General features: G+C 49.9%; 2 protein-coding genes across 2 annotated transcripts in view; one reads left to right on the forward strand and one right to left on the reverse strand.

Annotated features, from left to right (window-relative positions):
* The window catches only part of LOC128896076 (lysine-specific histone demethylase 1A), a 99202-nt gene that overhangs the window by 32605 nt on the left and 44552 nt on the right, over positions 1–22045 (reverse strand). The gene's annotated exons all lie outside the window — the stretch shown is intronic.
* On the forward strand, positions 15203–20646 carry LOC128896070 (toll-like receptor Tollo). Its single transcript, XM_054159224.1, has one exon. The coding sequence runs from the start codon at positions 15589–15591 to the stop codon at positions 19306–19308; it is 3720 nt and encodes a 1239-aa protein (XP_054015199.1). The 5' UTR covers positions 15203–15588; the 3' UTR covers positions 19309–20646.

Below are 22045 nucleotides of genomic sequence, written 5' to 3' on the forward strand. Positions count from 1 at the left end.
AGAAGAAAGAGATCGACGGAGATGGATGAAAAAGAGGACGAAGGGTGGGGGATGGGAGGGGAGGAGAGGGGAGGGGAGAGGTATGGGAGGAACCGCGAAAACGAAATACACGGCAAACAGACATCAGAAAAGTGTACTGGCTTTAACGAAACGGCGAACACGAGCGACGAAGCGGCGGAGACGAGCGGCCCTCGAGAAAGAGAGAAACACAGTCCGATATATGCGCGTCGTACGGCGCGGACCTTATTTCGATCGCGAGAGGGAAAGGGAAAGCAAGAGGGCGAACGGGATAAGGGAAAAAGTGGTGAAGAGATGGAAGAGACGAGCGGAGGAGAGAGCCGAAAGTCGAATACCGGTGAAGGCGAGTGTAATGTAAGACAAGATATCCTACTCGCGGTGGTGATAGTCGAAATGCACGTGGAAGTAAGGCATGGAATCGACGACGCGAAGGAAGGGAGGCAGAGATCCCGATGGAAAGAGGGAAAAGGGGGATTGAAGAAAAAATCAGAAAAAGAGGAGACAGACGAAACGAGGAGGAAAGACGAAGGAAAGCCAGCAGAGGAGAGGAGAGCCTTCAATGATGTTCGGCCGCGTGTAGTGAATATCCGGCTCTCTCCATCCGTGTGCGGGGAATACAGGCGCGTGAGCCGCGAGTTTCAGCCTTTACTCCGGTGGTGCGCACACAGGGAACACGATGGTGTCTGGTGTGTGTACACCAGGGTACAAGAGCGAGGCCCCTGGCTGGAGAGTGTGTTGGGTGTCGGGTCGTAGACCACAGCAGAGTCAGCTCTCCGAGCGCCCAACCGGTCGGGCAACTTTTTAACGAGCTGCGGTTCTCTTCTCCGCGAAGAGAAGGAAAGCCGAGACCCTGGCCTGAACCGAGTTGAGCCATCCTCGGCTTCGAAATGCATGCATGCATGCATGCATGTGCGCCATGTGATACCGAAGCGAACGAGCGAGAGACGAGGAGAGAACAGCCTGGTCCACGAGGAGCGAGAGTGCAGCGATGGTAAGAAAGAGAGTGCCAAGGAACGAGGAGGGTACCTCAGAGAGAGAAGGAAGTAGGTGGAGAGACTCGTTCTTTGGGTCCGCCATGGGCATGCGGTTACAGGGTTAAACGGCCCAAACTCCGTTCGCCCGAGTCCTGCGAGTTCTCGTGGAATCGAACGCGCCCGATTACCTCGCCTATTTACGGCACTGCGCCGCGAACTCTCTGATCGAACTGTCAGCGTAACATAAGGCTTAACACCGTCGGAGGATACCTGCGCGGGGCATCCAGTCGTTTCAGCTACTCGACTGGCTCCGCCTGCGTGCGGTAACGCCGTCGTTCTTGCTACCCACGAAAGTCCGCTCTCGGTTCTACCTTCTGTCACGGCTACGATATCGATTCTTATTCCAAGCTCGATTTCGTGCACTCGACATCTGCGCGTTCCCGGCCTATACTGGAGACGTACCCTGCCTTGCAACAATCCCTTTCGCGGCGACCCGCGATTACGACACACTTGTCTGTTTTCTTAGATTCCGTAAAATTATAGTGCCTCGATTATTGCACGATATGGAGGCTGAAAATTTCTGCAATAATCAAGGTAACCAATCCTGTGAGCGGCAGCCCTGTGCAGCGTATCCCCACCGCAATTCCCAAGCTTACTTGTTGCTTAGCAACCATCTTGTTGACCCCATACAACGAACGAGGGATGGGGTCAACACGTGGTTTCATGCAATAATCGAGGCTATACTGTATCAGTATTACCGATATACCGCGCGTTTTCCTGGGGGAATTGTTCCCCGCCCGTGATTAGGCGCGCGCCAAGATGCACCGCGATATGCGTAATATCCACTTCAACGGACGTGTAATAGAAAACAACCATTTTCGACTCTTCTCGATGAACCTTCGTATCTGGCACAGGTGAACCGACAGCCTAAGCTCGAAATTTGCACAAGGTGAGAGATGGAAATTCCGCGAGTGTCGTTCACGGATTATCGCCAGCGTGCCGGACGCGTGTTCTTCATTAATCCCGTGGCGAATAGCATCGTGCGAGATTATCGCGTGAAGTATTGGATGTAATATGCATACAAGCCGCAATTTTCCGTGAAGTATATCGCAAGCGTCGATCCTAAGCGCCGTCGCTGTATCACTGTTATTACGCTACGTCCGGAAGCCGTTTCGAGCCGGAGAAACTGTATCCATATTTTTACACCTGTATGGTAACGATTCTATTCGGACGGCGAGAGAAAAAGCACGAAGTGAGGCGGGTCGATATTTTACGTTTTCACCTGGTCCAGGTTCATCCTCCTTTGGTTAAATATATGTTAAGAGCTTGCGTTTGAATCAGTGATTCAATCGGAAGCTCCATTTTATCGATCAGTGCTGGAATCGCTTCGCGACATGACAGAATTCTTAACAGATGTGAAACGTTCAAAAAATGATCGGATAAACCGTGTTAGCATGGATTGCGGATAAGAGAGGTTGAGCTCGTTCTCGCGATAGCAAAGTCGAGAATCGAGGTGGCCCAAGCCACGGTGAACACTCCGAAGGCTTTGTGCCTCGGCGTTGGCGCATCTTCAGACTTTATTGAATCAGCGTGAATCGAATCGAAGAAAGCGAGGAACTCCTCCGCGGGAACGGCCCTCCATAAAGTCAACATTACTCTTTCGCGGGATTCCGTACGGTTCGGAATTTAAAGACAACCGCCGCGTCGCGTCGCGCCGACCGGATCCGACCCGAGGAAGTCGAGGCCCGTTCTTCGAGGCCACCTCGAAGTTGGTATACCCTCGGTAAGAAAGGCTCCGCGAGCGTGGCCGTGGTGAATCTGGCCGTGGCATCTTCCTCCGTGGAAACGCACGCGAATCGCGAAATACCCGTGGCTCTCGGGCCTTCATTAACAAAGGCTTGCCTTATAGGATATTCCATCTATTTACGACAGTCACGAACGGTCAGATCGTTAGTCTCGAACGATTCCTTTTTGGATCCCGTTGCTCCGTCGGGAGACTTTCGCCTAACCTTTTTACACGAACTGGCCGCGCGGAAGGAAAAGCCATCGGTAAAAATGCGCGAGCGGACAACAACGATGAGAGGATCTTTACGGAATTTTACGTGAGAACGCGAATCTTATACACTTGCGATACAACGAAAATGTAAATGGTTTTCGTAAGTCTCCTTGTGAAATTTCAATTGGATCAAAATAACCGTGTTCCGTAAATCTAGCGTTAAAATATTGAGGCTGAACAAAATATGGGACAGTTTTTAACCCATCTAACTTCAAGAGAATTAATCCGTGCCGTTCTCTCTTTCTCCTCGCAATACCTCACGGATCACCACCGAGGCCCCCGTGGGCCAGCGATTCATTTATCGGCAGGGAATTATCGGGGCCATTTTTCGTGCTGAGCTCGGTTTGCCAACGAGAGTACGAGCTTACTCGGAGATAATTATAATTATCCGTTCGTTCGGCCGGAATTCTTTCTGCGCTTTCGTAATAACCGCGGTTAATTTCTCGAAACGTTGGCCCCGCCGGTGTTCGTGACAGCCTGATCGAAAGCTCTGCGCCGGGCGTCCACGTCAAATAGTGCTTGCGTCGTTCAACGTCGCAGCCTGTGATTATCGGCTTCCTGGCTCCGGCATCGCAGCAGTCATTAACGCCACGGAATTTCCGCTTCTTCCTTTTCTCTGAACGCTCGATAACCACTTAACTTGTGTCAAAACTAGACGCTTCGATCTTGTCTATATCCTCGTTTACACGGATACGTCACGGATCATCAAACTCCCTCCCTTTGTCTTGCAATCTTTTTAAACCAAGACTGGAAGAGTTCTACAACTGCTGGTAGCTTCTTCGAATCTATCGTCGGATGATCGAAACTATCCGAACACAGCGTCGGCACGCGAAGCTCCACGCTCCGACCTTTCTTCTTTCTGCCTCCGCGGAGGAATTATCAATGATAAGGTCGCGGATCGACGAAGCCTCGGCGAGGAACGATGAACAGCGGTGAGGAGAGGAAAAGACGAGAAAAAGGAGGGAAAAGGGAGGAGAGCTGATCGGTGTGGCTGCTGCCGTTGGCTCGCCGGTATCGAAAGAGCGCTCGATCGGATCTCCGCGGGTCGACCAGTCGTGCGTTTCTACCTTCTTTTATTACGTATTTCAATCGAGTGTAGGTCAATTGACGATAATCACGGGCAGAGTTATACCAAGGCCGACCGATTGGAGGGTGAAAATGTAACGAGCAGGGAGACGAGGCCGCCGGTGCGTCGATCGGTGGGGCCTCGAGGGGGCGGGAGAAGGGAAACGGATGAAGGGCAAAAGAGAAGATGACGGAGGGCAGAGGGTTGTAATGAGAGGGTAGCGGAGCGCCGATAAATCCAGCGGGTCCCAGCATTTGTAAATTACAACCTGCCAATACTGATCCTCCGTAAATAAATGAGCCTGCCCCCCTTCCCCCCCCCCCCCGCCCCCCACGCATGCATAGGTGCCGTCCGTGATCCGGCCTCCGAGCAATACCGTAGATATCGGCGGTGGCGGTTGATCGCGTTAAACCAACAGAAAGGCGGTGTTTGCGGTGATTTTGCGGCTCAACCGAACCAAACGCGCCAAAACTTTTCGTTAGGAGGAAGGATATCGTTTGGTTAAAAGAACAGCAGTATTCAAAAATTTTCGTCTTAGTTCGACGACGGATAAGGATAAAACTATTTTGATCTCTTAGAGGTCCGACGATGAATTGTTTCGATTAGAATCGGAATTCCCGCGATTTGTTCCGAATATGAAAGCCGTGCTCATTAGCAAAGCTCGTCCGACAAATCTTGCCTTTGATGCGATCTTACTAATCGTTCGATGACGAGTTTCGAATTACTCGATAGTTTATTAGTACATAATTAGTTCGAATAGATTATTCGAACGATTGGTAGCATCGCCAATAAGGCAAGCTCTGTCGGATAAGCCTTATCGATGAGCTCGATCGACTAGCAAATCCAGGACGAAACACAGCGATAGGTAATGCGGCTCTTCGTACCGCAACCAGTACTGCTATCAAATCGCGAACTAAACGCGAGGGCGAACAAATTCTCTGTCTATTCATTTTGCACATTGCAAGCCTCGGCGAGTGACCCAACTCTTCTGGACGAATTGTCTGTCGGAAGTAATCGATATCTCAACGAGGAGACAAACGATCACAGGAATAAAATTACGTACAAGAGCGTGAAGCCGAGCCAAGTCCCGTGAAATCTGCTTTTACGATTACAATTGAAAGTTTCAATAACGCGTCGATCTCGCTGTAAAACGCAGGTCGGCGATGTCGGTGTTGCTTGCGTCGGTGGGTGTGCGGTTGAGGGACGCCGTGGGACCGGAGGCGAAATCGAAAATTGCCGAAAAAAACGACGACGCGAAGGGGGTGGCCCGACGGAACGTAAATAAAATTCGAACGTTACAACACCGACACGCCGCGCAAACGGAGGAAGAAGGGAAAAGTTGGACGAAAGCGACCAAGAAACACAGTCATCGATAACGCAGGGAGCATCATATTGCACCGTGCGGAGTAGGAGAAATGGGATTGCAGTTCTCCTGTACACACCTTTGCCCACTTTAATTCCATTAAATACGCGCTCCGCAACGACGGCCCCCATTCTTCAAGGCAATCTGTACGGGTTGAATCCAGGGGCGGACTCCGGCCCGCCGAAACGGTTAGCAGATATTTAACTGAATATCGAACTCATTTGTATCACTTAACCGGCCACGGTATGAAGAATTTATTGCCGTGAATTAATCTAGCAGCACAATAGCGCGTAACGATATCGCGCCGCGTATCTGATCGGCGGCGCGCCGCGGCGAAATAAAACTATAAATTTATTAATCATGCCGTCGCCCGACATCCGTTCTCCCCTCTCTCATTCTGTTTCTTCGCCAGGGATAATTACGCGCGCGGCCACGGAGGTTTACGGTACACCGGGCTCGTGTGCGTTTCTGATGAAAAATATTTGACGGGTATTCCGGTTTCCTCCTCCCTTTCACGGTCACGCATCATTCAAGGAAATGATTGAAGGAACTCGAAATGAAAACAAAAAAAAATTGAAGCAAATATTGGAGTCAGATGAAATATCGAACATTTAATGCTATTATACTTTTCAATGTGTCGAGTTAACGGAGGAAACTGCGAAACCTTTTTTAACACCATATCGATTGTATACGTTACAGTTTACGTACTGTTTCGAATAACTGAACATTGCATGAAATTTCGATCGCTGAAATCTGTTCTAGTAGAAATGAACTTCGCATTTTCGATGTAACGTCGGTGTGACACGTACGACTGCGTAGGACCGTAGAAACGGTGCAATGGCAGAAGTTCAATGTACTGTGAATAAGGACAGCAATCATCCACAAAAGAAACTCGGTTAAAGCCAGATAGCGAGTTTAATTTACGGTTCCCTTGTAGGAGCGTAGCACCAGCGGTTATTGTATCGTTCGTCGCGGATCATTATCGCGTTTGGTGCTCGGAATTGCACGGTATTATTTGTCTTCGGCTCGTCATTTTTTCGTTTCTAATCGTGGATTAACGATACGATCAGCGGCAGCTAAAAAGGTGCCGTTGGATGTCTTACTCAAATGTTAAGTCGTTCGTATCCATTCCTTCGCCCATCCTTGCGAGTACGACATAACCGCAAAGGCCACGTGTAAATTTACGTACACGACTATATTTAAAAAATAAATTATCCGTGGGATGTGCGTCAAAGTTTCAATTTTTTACGTTCACGCGGAGCGAATACGGGTGAAATAATTTAACCTCTACATACGCGATGGAATAATTTCCTTCGTTATGGTATAACGAAGAGCGCCGCGAAACTCGTAAAATCACGGCAGGGTGGAACGAAATTCGCCCCTGTTTCGAGACTCAACAAGTACGTGCTCACGCACGCGTCTCGTTTAAGCCCGGTACGTATCGCGGCGTGTGGACGAGGCTTTAACAACCGACTGAAAAAAATTGGGCAGTTTTCGTTTACCGAGTCTTAGCCGGTTCGCGAGGTCGTTAATTTTCGGGTGGCCGCCGGTGGGATACGTCTCTCGCCCACCGACGAGTCTTTGAACTCGAGATTACCTTCGGTTGCCTTCGGTTCTTTCGATGCGTTTTCGATCTGTGAGAACTCGAGAACATCTCGTCGGTCTTCCCTCAATATACTCCAATATCTCGCGATTCGTTCATGTGTCGCTAGTCGTCTACTTACAATAAATTCTATGAGAATCATTAGAATCCTGATTTTATCTATTTAATTGGCTGTTTTACATAACCCCTTAATACCCTTGTAAACGGTACAGTTTCATCGGTGAACTGTTAGCAATCGATTATTTATACCTTACTATCAGGAAGGCGGCGCACATAGTGACAGAGTGTTAACTAGCAGGTGACGCAACGATTGGGAAATTTGATTTGAAAAATGTTGATCCGGTGTTGACGACACCAAGATAAAGAGCTCGCGGCATACGTCTAGAAAAGGTAAGAGAGCGATTAGCAGGACGATTAAGCGTCGATTGTGTAATCTTATGTTATTTGCATAAATTTGATTCGATTTCGAAACTCGATGGCGACAGGAGTTGATGGATCGGGACCCTGCTGTTTTTGTGTTTCTACTTCCTCGTAAAAAGAATAAATAAAAATTAACACAAAACGACGATCAGTAATAGATACTCGATGGTTGGAAACATGAGGTTGTGTGGTCACTTCGAAGTACATTTACTCCACTCCCTTCGACCAATTTTCCTGTCAGTTTCCCATTGCGGAGGAATTCGATAGGTCTTCGCTGGCGTGCGCCGAGCAAAATAAAAAAGGGAAACGCCTCGTTCGCGCGACGGGCTCTTCAACAAGCGGGTAAACATTATTTTCCAGCGTGACGAGTTACCAGTCGTTCGCTTCCCCCCAGCTCCCGAAGGTGCTTATTAAAAGCAGTCAAGTTGTCAAAGTTTCACGCGCTATTAAACGATCGTTGGCCGAGCTTGAATTATCGTGGCAGAAAACTCGGTCGAGAAAAAGAACCGAGCGGCAGAATCCAGACCGGGCTGGACGCCGTTACGATCAATTAAGATGTTTCAGCGCGAAACTTATGCAACAAACTGCTTTTCACGATCGTTCGTGAGTCACGCTGGAACGGACCAGCTGGCTCAACCTCCTCTCGAGCGTCTCTGGAAGCGTGGTGAGCCAGCAGAATCCGTTAATTTTCACGGTGGCCATCGACGGGACACGCTTCTCGTTCACGAAGAGCAGTCCTTGAACGCCGGGTAGCCTTGGATTGTCTCCGATTGCGGCTACTTCCATCCTCCAAATTTCGACTCGTTACCAACGTTCACCGGCGAACTTTCTCAAGCCAAAACGCTCGTTAACCCGTGCTCCTCTAAAGTTTTCGACCATAATATCGCACGTAACTCGGCCACGATCGCGGAGACCGCCACCGGCCGAGCGATCGATCCGCGAGGAGTCTCACGACGTTCGATAATTCATGGGTCACGGAGCCGTCGACAGAGACGCAAACCCGGAGACTTTTTTCTTCTTAGATGATCACACGTTACACCGGAGGTGTTCGACGGCAGCCAAGACCAGTCCGTGAATTCTGGACTACCTTGGCGTTAGCCGTGGCGATCGCTCGCAGCCAACTACGCATCCCCAGAGGAGGCCGTGGAGTTATCGTAATCGTTAACGAGACTGCTGTCAGCGTGGTAAGACACCCGGGGGTCCCTCGCCATTAACCTTCCGCTAACAAAGGCATTGCCACGTTCTTCGCTCCCGGCGTACCGACCCGCTCCCTTCCTTATTTATATGCATAACTCAGTAAAGGTGTAATGAAAATTTCACGGTCAACTCGATTATAGACGATCGCCGCGCGTCTCTCGTCACATCCTTCTTTCGCATCCACCTAATCCCGCCGCTCCTTTTCGTTCCTGCGTTCTATCTCACCTGCGCTCTCTTTCCTATCTGTTCCCTCTCCCGCAGCCTTTTCCCACTCTTTCGTCTCTGTTATGCGCGCGTACTCGAGCTAGCTATGACTTTTCTATCGTCGAAGAGCCGCGGTTCTAATCCTCGAGAGTTATAACAGTCTTCCTCCTTTGCTCTGTTCCTCGTACCCGGCGATGTTTCTCTCTCGAATTCACCGTGATGGTTGGCTCTTTCTCCGCACGCCTGTTAGACGCGGAAAACGACTTCTCGGGATCGCGCCTGTCTCGGCGATAAATTTTCCACGGCGATTATCGATACGCCGCGATTATCCCCTGTAACCCACCGCCGTAATAAACTTTATCGTAACGATGGCTGACGAGCGGTCGTCGAAAGCTGGGATCGGAAAAAGGCGTGGAACCGGAGGAGAGCTCTCGTTTCAGCAGCTACGTTTCGCGGTTATTACAGGCAACCGGATTATTTAAATACCGAACACTGGTTCGTCCATTCTTCGACGAGAAGTTTCTATTTATTGGACGCTTACCGTTACGCGACTTTTACACCTAACATAAGGATGTACCGGTCTTTAGTTTGATTTAATCGACGCGATTGCCAGCTTACCGGTCGTCTTTTTACGTGTAATTGAATATAAACTCGAGTGAAACGAGATACCGCCGGTAGTGTACGGGAGAAGCGAAGTTAATCGCCGATAAATTATTGACAACTATATTTGCTTGACTAGGTGTGTCGGGGCGCGTTGAACCGATCATGTGGAAATAAAACGATGCATCATTTAATAATAATCAACGTACCGTTCCGATTTTCCGATCGTTTCCGTACAAAATCTGCGCTATCGCGATACGACTAACGACGAACATTGATGGGAGCAATGGCAAACTCTTCTTCGCACTTTGAAACAGGGCTCATTCTCAAACGTTATTTATTTAATTTGACGTTCGCGATAAACGCGCAAACCGTGCAAAAATTAAAGGGTACGGTACGATCCGAGAGGACGTAGGTCTGCGAACAGTGGAGTTCACCACGTAATACGTAAGAAGACATTACTCGCGTACCTGACTCTCTAAGGACGATAGCGAAACGAAGAGGCGCAGCAAACCCCGCGAACTTGCTACATACCATAATAATGAACCGAAAGAGGACGTAAGATAATTGAGTCAACATGGTTCGCGACGGAATACTCGCCACAGCACGATGTTCCCTTCGCGAAGACCATGCGTCTCCTTCCGCTTTATTCATTTTCTCCGTACTAATGATAACTTGACGCATCGCGGCAAGCGTATCGCGCGATCTTTTTTCACGAAATTGCAGATTCACGCGGCGACGTTCCGCCTCGTCTCGGTTCCTCGGCCGCTTTCGGTACTTCTCACGCGGTCGAAATTAAAAATTATTTTCCAGATCCATAGCGACAGCTTTCGTTACGACCCATTGTTGCTGGAGGTAGGGCAATAAACTTGACGTAAAAAGGCACGGAGGAGACCGAGACTTAATGTTCGAACGATAAGAATGTAGGACGAACCTAGCAGGTGATCGTCGTGGGCATTGCCTCGCAGTTCGTGATTTCGTGCCGGTCTGAAAACAATAAACAACCTCGGGATTGCTCACGGGACACGAAGAAAAGCCAGAGGCCCGAGTGAAAGTGCACCGCGAACATCCTAGTTCTGCGGTTCGGTATCCTAGCTCGACGTTCGCGCTCGTGTAACCTGGATCGCGATCCACGGATTTTGAAATTTTCAGTCGCGGTAATTGGTGGCTGAAACGGCGGTTTAATTACGCGATCGGGGCACGCTTCGTCCTTCGCGCAAAATAAACGAAACGACGACGAGCGTTACGTGGGTGGAAGAGGTCGAGTTATCGTACGTAGTAAAATAAAGCCCATTCGCGTTGAAACCATCCGCGACGAGTTTGCTTTTGTAGGATAGCTAACCTATCCATTACAGCAGAATTCACGAGGCGCTGGAACGTCGGTGGAAGCGTCCTGGTCGGACGATAATTCCCAACGTACGCGAGGCACGTCCTCGGTCCTCTCGTGTATACGACCAGCCAGCATGCATTAGGGTACCGTTGATGCTAATCTTTGTCCAACAATTACGGCGACGGGACGACAGCGCGAAGTGTTTGGGTCGCTCATGCGGTCGTGCGAATTGTGTAACCGGTCCAGTGGCGATACGTCAACCATACGACAACTAATCTTGCCGGAACTTATAGATTCCCGACCGAAAAATTGAAAGTAAAGAACGACCAGGATGTCCAGCGGATGGCTTTCTACAGTTAAGAGAATACGGGGCCTCAATTTCCCGGTGACTACGTGATCCCTAGCGAGTCGCGAAGATATTATTTCTCGTCGGTCGACCGTGTGGATTATAAATTTTTCAAAAGTCTCCTTTTGTAATCGCTGGACGGTATCTCTGGTGTTCCGTCTCGGCTGTCAAAGTTGGATTCCAGACGAATAAATTACGCGGTTCGAGGGGGCCGGTGAATTATCGTTACGCATCAGTCTTTATCAAACCGGTAAAGCGACGATCGGAATCCGGTAGTTTCGTACAGCATTGTGCCGCGCGATCTGGACGCGTTTGATCGATCCTCTCGTTGGTGGCTAATGAGCGGGCTCCGTTCGCGTCTCGGCGCGATCCAGCCACCTATGGAAAAAGAAGGAAATCCGAGCGGGACCGATACGTTCAGGCCCGATTGCGTAATTTCACGACGCGTGACGCCGGGTGTCTCCTCCAATCGACGCTCTCTCTGTCATCGCGTGCGCCTCGCTGTCCCGAACGCGGGGACACGCGCGTGCGTCCGTGGACTGTTCATATATAGGGTGCTCCTCGATATACGCGTATTCGACTCTCTTATTTGTCGCAAGAAATCGGGTTACTCTCCTTCGATAGATTACCGTGCAATTTCCTCTCTTATAAGCAATTGGCTGCCGTTTCACCCCGACTGCCAAAGAAATCTCATAAAACATTCCGGTAAAACCGCATCGCGATAAAGTCACGTTGAATAGATCACCCGGTCTTTTTATTCGAGACGTTTAATCCCTTCGCGAATCGATCGAGCCGTATTTAACGTGTGAAATTCCACGTCGCGAACAGCCACCGTTCAAAGAATGCCAACCGAGAGCGAAACGGTCGTCAAACCACAGCCACGAATTACACATGACGAGGGCCTATCGAGACCTGTCGAGGTGGCGCCTCGTCGAAAATCAACCCGTTCAATTTTTAAGGATGCTGTCAGCCGTTCGGAAACACCCTGTATAGAGCGGGCCGAGGTTCGGTAGTTGATTAGATTTAAAAGAATGCCCCGTCACCTGCACCGTTGAAAGGAGACTAGGCCCAGGGGCGGGATGGTGGGGCGTTCGCGGTGGGTAGGAGGAGAATACGCGAAGGGAAGGAGAAAGAGAAGGCCGAGAGGGAGGAGTGCGGCGGGAGAGGACGATCGTGAGCAACGAGGGACCCAAGCATGAGGCCCCAGCGATCACTGACCGCTTTCGCCGATCCCAGCCGCCAGCTAGCCACCTTTCAACGGCGCAGCCATCGGGGCATCCTCCTTCTTAAGGCTCATTCACATCGCGTCGCTAATCAAACCCGACAAGCAAGGAAAAAAGTGGCGTTGGAGGTTCGGTTCTCCAAGAAATCATGGGAATTCGTTCTTTCCACTGGTTCCAAGTGGTCCGTGGTTGCGCAACTCTTTTGAAAGAAGATTCCAGAGATTCGACGCTGAAACTGTAATTCTTTCGTGCCAGTGGTATGGTTAGAAGCTACGACGATTTGAAATTCAACCAACGTAATTAAATGCAATGCTTAAAAACGCGACTGTTAACGCGAGAGAGAGAGAGAGAGAGAGAGAGAGAGAGAGAGAGAGAACAGGTTTGCGGACGAGGTACAATCCTCCGCGAATTCGAAGGATACTTTAAGTTTAAGTTTAACGTACCCCGCGTACTTTGAACATTTTCGGAATCGTTTTACATAAAGAACAAGATTGAATAAAGAACACGAAGGAAAACTTGACTTTTTCTTTCGTACGATTATTTTACGATATTATTTTCAGCAAAGCAAATCGCGGCGCTTCCGCAAAAGGCGGTCGAAACTGACCGAAACCGCGAGTAGGCGAACATCGACTCCGTGGAAGCGAACGACTTTTTCCCGGAAGAACACGGGGAAGAATTCTGTATAATGAGAAGGAATTGTGAGAAAGAACCCGAGGCGATCGAGGCACTTAACTGGTTGCAGTCTCGCTTTACGGCGAGTGATATATGGTTAATTCGCGAAACACCGGACACGCTGGCAATAACGTTTCGAGTACTCATTGACGACTAAAATGCAGACTATGGGCAATTACTATGGCGAGAGAGAACTGCGCGGAAAGGTGAAATATTATACCGATTTATGCCCACGGCCTTGGTAAAGATCTTGTAATAAGGATCAATGTACCCCTCCGATAAAATACACCACTGCGAAGATACACTTTCCAGCTACGATTCATTTTCTCGGCTCGCTATTAACGACAATAAGTTCTATCCGTTAATCCGTTCCTCTTTGCCGTTCTATAATTGTGAATCGTTTCGTTGAAAGGTCGTGGGCTGTACAGGGTGCTCCAAACAGAGATGTCAAACGGTGCGAAATGTAAATGTAAAGCTTCCCGAAATATCACAAATTTTCAAACAAAACTACTCGCGACGTATCGTCTTTCTGAAAAATATCGTTTCAAAGTTTCCACTGGCATGCGAGAAATCGTATTTTGAGCAACAGTAATATTTCACTCGTGTTAATAACAGCCGAGAAAATAAGAATTACACAGTACTTAAGCGAAAAGATTACGCGACACGCGTGCACACGCTCGAATTGGAACGAATCGAGCATGGCGATTCGTTTCACTAATGATACTTTTATTGGGCCGATGAAAATGATGTATCCTCTTATTTGAATTTCGATGAGTAAATCAAAGCAGGAGGAGGAAAAGAACGACGACGACGACGACGTATTCGAGAGGATGGCCTGCCAATGCGGACCCCTACTTTGGCCAGGTAAAGGTAACAAATCACTTTTCAACGGCGGGAGATGGAACTACCGAGCACTGTTTTCTGAAAGGAGCCGGACTTGGTTCTCTCGCTCCCTGTGGGGAACCACTCGACGTGTCCCTACACACGATTCCTGACACAATGCGTCCGATCGCTTTACACTCAATGGGACGAGAATCCGCGAATTCCAAACAGAGCATAAAGCTAATAATGACGCGGCGGAAAGCACGCATGAAAGGAAAGAGTACTTCGCCTCGACGCGTTTACAAAAAGTACAAGCGCGGCTCGTTCACCGTGACAACAATTTTTGCGTCTCATTCGCTTATTTTCCCCCGGATTCGCAACGGTCGGGGACGATTTTGCACGATCTCCGAAACGAACGCGCGCAATCCAAAGATAAAAGTACGCAACTCGCGCGAGATGCGTCGTGTTGACGATTATCAGCGTCTCGTATGGAGATTTTCAATTCCGCGAAAATCTGCGCGGTTCCGCGCGAAAGAACAATGCGTCCCGTGTATCGTCGGATACGGACAAGCTCTCCCGTAGATTATAAATCGACGGAACAAGAGAAAGGAGGGAAGAGGAACGGCTAGTTGCAAAATACTAGTGGAGGACTCGCGACAACTGGAATGCGAATGGGACCGGGATTCGCACAAAGGCATCGAGCAAACATTCTTTTTCGAGGTTTCATTCTTCGTGACAGAATCGTAGAAACGATGTGAGAACAGATGACGGTGAGGCAAGGTTTCACGGACGAATCGAACGGCAATACGGCAAAAGGGATAGAGAGAAAGAGGGAAAGGAAGAGCGAGCGAACGAGGGAGATCCATGGAACACGAGATGCGAGGGGGTGGGGTGCGCGAGGGAGAGCCCCGCGCGGGGTTCGGGGAACCCGCGAGAAGAAGAGAAAGGTAGCCGCGAAAGAGAAGGAGCGACAAAGAAATAAGAACGTGGTGGATGGAGGCTGCAGATGCTGAGGAGCCACTGTAAGGGCCCGGAGAGTGTACCTGTCTTGTTTTTATAGGCTTGCCAGAACGTCGGGCCCCGGCTACGGAGGACGACGACGACGACGACGAAGAAGAGAAGGTGTTCAAGGTAGGGGAAGGAAGGACGGTCGAGACGGGAGGCGCGGTGCAGTGCGGAGCGCGAAGAGTGGACAGGGTGGGCGGAGGGGCAAGGGTAGCGGTGCCAGTTCGGGCCTTACAACTTGCCAACCAGTCCTCGGAGAACCGTGGGTCTTACCGGAGCCGTATATACGTGTACAAACGCCCGTAACTTTTCGTGCTTGTCGGCTATTTTTCTCTTGGGGTGTACCGGTGTAATCTCGGGAGGTCCGTGAACCCGAACGCGCACGGTTTCTTTCGGTAGTGTAAATCGTCGTCGACGATCGAGATACCGTCTCGAGGATGAAATCTCCAGGATTGTAGGTCATAGCGGAAAGAATCGGTCAACTGGGATTCGAGCGAAACGTAGAATCGTTCCGATGAGAGACGAGAGAAAGCTAAGAGGACACGAGTGACATGGACGACGTGAGGTAAAAGATCGGTGGGTCCGAGATTTAAATGGATCGTAGCCGGTTTCGCGACAGATAGGAAGTCGCGAGAGGAGTCCAAGATCGAGCGAGACGTTGATGGAAGATTGAGAGAACTGGCGGAAAAATGCGGGGCAGTCCTGCGTTCTTCGCCATATTACTGGGCACGATATTCGGTGTCCTCGGCGCGTCCCTCAGCAAGGCGTTAAGGTACAAAGCACCGGACGAGTGCAAGTGGGTCGCGACCGGCGATACCGAAGACGACGTCTCGTTGGTCTGTCGTCTGAGGACCATCAACAGCGAGCTGGAGAACACCAATTTTAGCGTGATTCAGCCGCAACATACCGTGCGCCTCAGGCTGGAATGCAGCGACGCGTTGTTCTACCAAAGCTCGCTGAGCGCCGGGAGCTTCAGACCGTTGGTCGAGTTGCGAGAGCTCGTGATAGAGTACTGTAAAATTGGCAATCTGTCGGACGACGCGTTCAAGGGGCTGAAAGAGTTGCGCAATCTAACAGTGAGGACCCACAACACCGATTGGTCGGCGATGGCGCTCGACGTGTCGGCAGGCGCATTCACAGACGAACTAAAGCAACTCGAGAAACTCGATATCGGAGAGAACAACATGTGGAGCATACCCGAGGGCGCTCTTTGCCCCTTGATTAATCTCGAGATTCTCAACTTGACGAGGAATCGGCTCAGAGAGGTCACGAGTTTCCGCTTCAACGGCGCTGCTAGATGCCTCTCGAATCTCAAGGAACTGGACTTGAGCAACAACAGCATCGAATCGTTGCCGACCGCCGCGTTCTCGGGACTCGCGAGGCTTCACAGCCTGGATCTGCGATGCAACGCCATCAGCTTCATGGCGGATCGCGCGTTCGAGGGCCTCACCTCGTTGGCCATCTTGAGGCTCACCGACAACCGACTCGCCAGCCTTCCGCCGGAACTGTTCAGCGACGCCAGGGATATCCAAGAGATTCATCTGAGGAATAATACGTTGAACGTGCTACCGCCCGGTTTGTTTAGTGAACTGTCGCAGTTGTTAGTGCTCGATTTGTCGCATAACGAGTTGACCGCCGAGTGGGTGAACGCGGCTACCTTTGGTGGTTTGGTACGTTTAGTGGTGCTGGATCTTTCCAACAACCGTATCGGTCGATTGGATCCGACGGTATTCCGCGACCTTTACAGTCTGCAGATTCTCCGACTGCAGGAAAATCTATTGGAGAGTCTTCCGGAGAACACGTTCTCCGCGCTCTTCAATCTTCACACGTTGCTGCTCAGCAATAATCTCCTAACCGTTATCGATGCCACCACCCTGAGCGGACTCTACGTACTGAATCTACTTTCGCTGGATAACAACCGTCTGCACACGATACATCCGGGCTCCCTGAGAAATGCCTCCTCCCTGCAAGAGTTCCACCTGAACCGTAACCAACTGCAGTCCGTCCCGGACGCGCTAAAAGCCACTCCCCTTCTGCGAACCCTCGACCTCGGTGAGAATCTCATTTCGGAGATACCGACCGGCACGTTCGACCACGTGGCGCAGCTTTACGGGCTTCGATTAACCGAAAATCATATCGGGAATCTCACGAAAGGCGTCTTTGATCGTATCAAGGAGCTGAAGATATTAAATCTCGCGATGAACCGCATACAGTACATCGAACCCGGCACGTTCGACGAGAATCTCAACCTACAAGCGATCCGACTGGACGGCAATCAACTGACGGACATCGCCGGCCTCTTCACCAATCTCTCGAACCTTGTCTGGCTGAATGTCAGCGACAACAAACTAAAATGGTTCGACTACGCGATGATACCGACCGGGTTGCAGTGGCTCGACATCCATTCGAACGAGATACGAGAACTGGGCAACTATTTCGAGATCGAGAGCCAGCTACAGTTGAGCACCTTCGACGCTAGCGAGAACAAGCTCACCGAGATCACCGGGAACGCGATACCGATGAGCGTGGAGTTGCTGTTCCTCAACGACAACCAGATCTCCAAGGTGCAGAGCTATTCGTTCTTCAAGAAGCCAAACTTGACGCGCGTCGACCTCAAGGGGAACCAGATTCGAAACTTGGAACCCTACGCGTTAAGAATAAGCGCGGTTCCGCCGGACAAACCTCTCCCGGAGTTCTACATCGGGGACAATCAATATCTGTGCGACTGTACGATGGAGTGGCTTCAACGGGTGAATAGACAGAACCAATCCCGAGTGCAACCACGCGTGATGGACCTAGAGAGCATCTACTGCGAGCTTCTCTACGACCGAGAGCACACGTTCGTTCCTCTGGTCGAGGCCTCGCACTCGCAGTTTCTCTGCAAGTACGATAGCCATTGTTTCGCATTGTGCCATTGCTGCGACTTCGACGCCTGCGACTGCGAGATGACCTGCCCGCAGAACTGCACATGCTACCATGATCAATCGTGGTCGGCAAACGTGGTCGATTGCTCGAACGGCGGTTACGTTAACAAGCTGCCAGAACGGATCCCGATGGACGCGACGCGACTCTATTTAGACGGGAACGACCTGCGCGTCGTGTCCAGTCACGCGTTCATCGGACGCAAGAAGCTCAAAGTCTTGTTTCTCAATTCCTCCAACATCGAGATCGTGCAAAATCGATCGTTCAACGGGCTCCGAGACCTGGAGGATTTGCATCTCCAGGACAACAGGATCCGCGAGCTACGGGGCCACGAGTTCGAGGGACTGGACGCGCTCAAACAGCTGCACCTGCAACGGAACCGTATCTTCTCGATCGGCAACGACACCTTCTCGTCGTTGCGGTCGTTGCGCGTCCTCCGACTCGAGAACAATCGTCTGACTACGCTGGCCGTGTGGACGCTTCCCGGGTCCATCGAGATCGGTCTTTCCGGGAATCCGTGGTCCTGCGAGTGCGACTATTTGCAGAGTTACCGCGAGTGGATCCGCGAGCCGAACGTGAGAGTGATGGACGCGTCCGCGTTGCGTTGCGTGTACAACGTGACGGAGTTTGAGGCGTTCGGTGACGAAGTGTTCGCGGACAACGAGTTTGGTTTCTTCGTGGCGAGCAACGGCGATCGCGAGAAGAGCAACGACAGCGCGGTGTGCACGGGAGCGGCCAGCATCGACAACGACGCGCACCGTAACTACACGAAGACCATCATCGAAAAGCAGGCATTGCAGGATTACCTTCCTCTTCTAATCGCTACCCTGGTCGGTTCGTTGCTCGTCACTCTGCTCTGTATGCTGGCGTTCGTGTTTCGACAAGAGCTACGAGTATGGTTTCACTCGCGCTTCGGCGTCCGGATATTCTACAGAAATAACGAAGTTGATCGCGACGACAGGGACAAGCTATTCGACGCATTCGTCAGCTACAGCTCGAAGGACGAGGCGTTTGTGGCGGAAGAGCTCGCGCCGGTGCTCGAGATGGGCAATCCCTCGTACAAGCTGTGCCTGCACTATAGAGACTTTCCTGTAGGCAGCTTCATAGCGGACACCATCGTCCAAGCGGTCGAGTCTTCGCGGCGAACCATCATGGTCCTTTCGGAGAACTTCATTAAGTCCGAATGGTGCCGATTCGACTTCAAATCTGCGCACCATCAGGTGCTGAGAGATCGAAGGCGCAGGTTGATCCTGGTGCTGGTCGGTGACGTTCATCAGCGGGATCTCGACCCGGACATACGCCTGTATCTAAAGACCAACACCTACTTGCAATGGGGCGACAAGCTGTTTTGGGAGAAGCTGCGGTTCGCGCTACCCGATGTACCCAACAATCAGAGGACCACGCAGAGGACGAGGCAGCCGCCGCCGGTCCGACGGCAACACAACAGGACGTCCAACGGATCCCGCACCGTCTCCGTGCACATATGAGACGGTGTTTTGTTCGTGTAGTTCTTTGCGCGATCACGGTTCTTATTCCGCGAGCCCTCGATAGATTCGCTCGCGACTTCCGGTACAGTGCATTTCACTGCGGTGCAATACGTGGCATAGGTGCGACTAGAGTGTAAATACAGCGAGGATTTATATATATACATATACATATATACATATGTATGTTAACGAAAACGAAACGCGCGAATGAAAGAAAAGTGTGATGTAAATAGATAACGACGTAAAAGAGAAGTGATTCTATACACGTTCAAGGTGCTTCCTCGTGAAAATGGGATAATACGAAACTTAGCGTCCCGGTGTCTGCACAGTGCAGCGAGTCAGTGAGTTGTTAAATAGCTTAAAGTCGTTGTAAATACGTCTCCGTATTTCGTCTTCTAAGACTGTTCTCGGTGTCGATCGAGCTCACACGGTTAATTTAGGGATGAAGCAGTGCGTGGGAAATCTCGTCGTACGAGATGTGCCATGTGAATCGTTTACTTTTGCGCGCCATATCGTGAAAATATCCGTCGTCGTCGAACGACGCCACGGACTTCGAGGAATCGAACGATTCTCGGACGCTCGCGACGTCTACTCGGTGCTTGTTCGTTCCGCTTGTGAACGAGCGAACGATCGTGAATTGTCGGCCGTAAAACCGTTCGAAGCGATTCTGCGAGTTGGTCGAGACAACCCGAGAGAATTCCTCGCGCGAACGACCCGTAAATCCGCGAGACGATGGACGAACGTTTCTTCGCGATCGTGTTCGACTCGACGTCCGGTCGATACACCCGGTGGCTCTGCGCGAGCACGCTGACAGTGATACCACTTCCTAATCGTAGCTATCAATGTATATTTAATTGCACTTAGACCGGCTGACGGGCGAACTTCGTCCATGTACGCGGAGTTTGTGTCTCGCTGACGCAATGCTCCGACGCGAGCGCGACGATTTGTAAAGTATTATGCGTGCGTCTCTAATTCTTATTTATTTCATCCTGAACGTTTTTAGGAGACTTCGCGTGTACTCGCGAGCGAGCGATGCGATTCCGTTCGGTTCGTGATCACCATGGGAAGTCTCCGTTTGAATTCGGCAGTCCGATTCTTCATTGCCGCCGAAATTTCCACTCGCAACAAACGAACGTTTCGTGGAATCTAGCGAAATTTCTGTGCCAGAGCTTTATATCTTGCCCTAGGAACGATGAATCAAACTCCACGTGCAATTAGTTTCCCTTAACTGCGACCGTCGAATTCAAAATGCGCGTCACGCAAGGAAACTAAAGTACCGCTATAAATAAATGAAAATATAATGTACAAACGTGAAACAATTTTCCTTTAAGCTTTCCTCGCAAGCGGCTCTCTTGTTTTTCAAACTATCCCGACAACGTGAAAGACATTATTAGAATAAAAATCTGTGACTGAACAATAAAATGCTCTATTTTTATGTTTTTAACACCTTCTACTTGTTTCTTTTGTTCGTCTTGCAACCCTGTCCCTCGATACCTCGTTCGCGAAACTTGGCTCGTTTATACCGATCAGGGGTAAACGAAATTCTTGTCTACGTAAACACTTTCGACTAAACAACGTTCGAATCGAACGATATAAATTACAATTTAAGTTAAACGAGAGGAATAAGTTTTACGTCGAAGCAATTACTGTTCCATAAGCAAACGCGATGAAACGTCAACGTGTCTCCGTTAATCGAGGGAACCTTAAATATTAGCTTTCGTCGCGAAGAAACAAAGCTTTTACGGTGAATTTTCGATTTGGGGTTTAAAAGTGTGCAAACTTCCGCCGCCTCGCCGACTGCATTTCGGAGAGAATTTCAGTGCGAAACAATACCTTATGCTAATCGAGTCACGTCTGTTTGCATTGTCATCGCGTTCCGTTACCGTTACATCGACGGAATAAGTAATGCCTGCCTCATTGTAATAGAAATCTGATAGTTTCGTAAAAGACCGGCAGACAAGGCACGCTCACTCGGAGCCTTTGATCATTCTCGTTGCAGGAACAACGTTATATGCACGAGACGAAACCAAACTAGACGCTGACTTTCAATGGAACGCTCGCTACCGTTAATCGATTAAAAAGATTACATTACAAACAATTATTTACTAAATCCTATTAAAAAATGTGCATCCTCTGATTCTACCAAATGCATACTCAAGGTAACGCGTTGAAAAGTAACGCAATTTCTCAGTAATTTACTATCGATATTCCTATTTTTCATCAATTTTATTCCCATTAGAATTTTTATATTTATCCGTTCACACAGGAGTCGACAATGTGGGAACTTTCATTATAAAAGAAATATTCCAAACGTTTCAAGTGAACCTATGGAATGAGTTTCATAACCGTGTCAATCCCTGATACATCTACCGCGTTCTTATTAGTCATCCTATTATACGAATAAAATTGTTCCCATCAGTGGTCAGTCAGAATGTCAGTAATTTAAAAGTCAGCGAGACCTGAACCTCGAGGAGTAATGTTCGTATCGATACGCAGGGGTGTAGCGATATCGGTGTGTCTATGATTGCGTTCGTAATCGGCGCGTAATCGGCGCACGGCAATTGCAACGATGCGCAAGAGATACGACGCAAAGCGCAGCGGCAGCCGCGATATTATGAATAACGCAAATATGTGTCACGGACCGGTGTACAATCGCGATTACGTGAATTATGGAAGAACCGTAAGTCCCGCCTAGCCCTGCATGGCGCAACGGCGAACGCGTTTTGCGGTTTGCTTA

This window comes from Hylaeus anthracinus, unplaced genomic scaffold (assembly GCF_026225885.1).
Source record: "Hylaeus anthracinus isolate JK02 unplaced genomic scaffold, UHH_iyHylAnth1.0_haploid 5, whole genome shotgun sequence".
Classification (NCBI taxonomy): Eukaryota; Metazoa; Arthropoda; class Insecta; order Hymenoptera; family Colletidae; genus Hylaeus; species Hylaeus anthracinus.

Bases quoted from the DNA above. Each gene is read 5' to 3' on its own strand.
- LOC128896070 (XM_054159224.1), top strand. From the start codon at position 15,589: ATGCGGGGCAGTCCTGCGTTCTTCGCCATATTACTGGGCACGATATTC.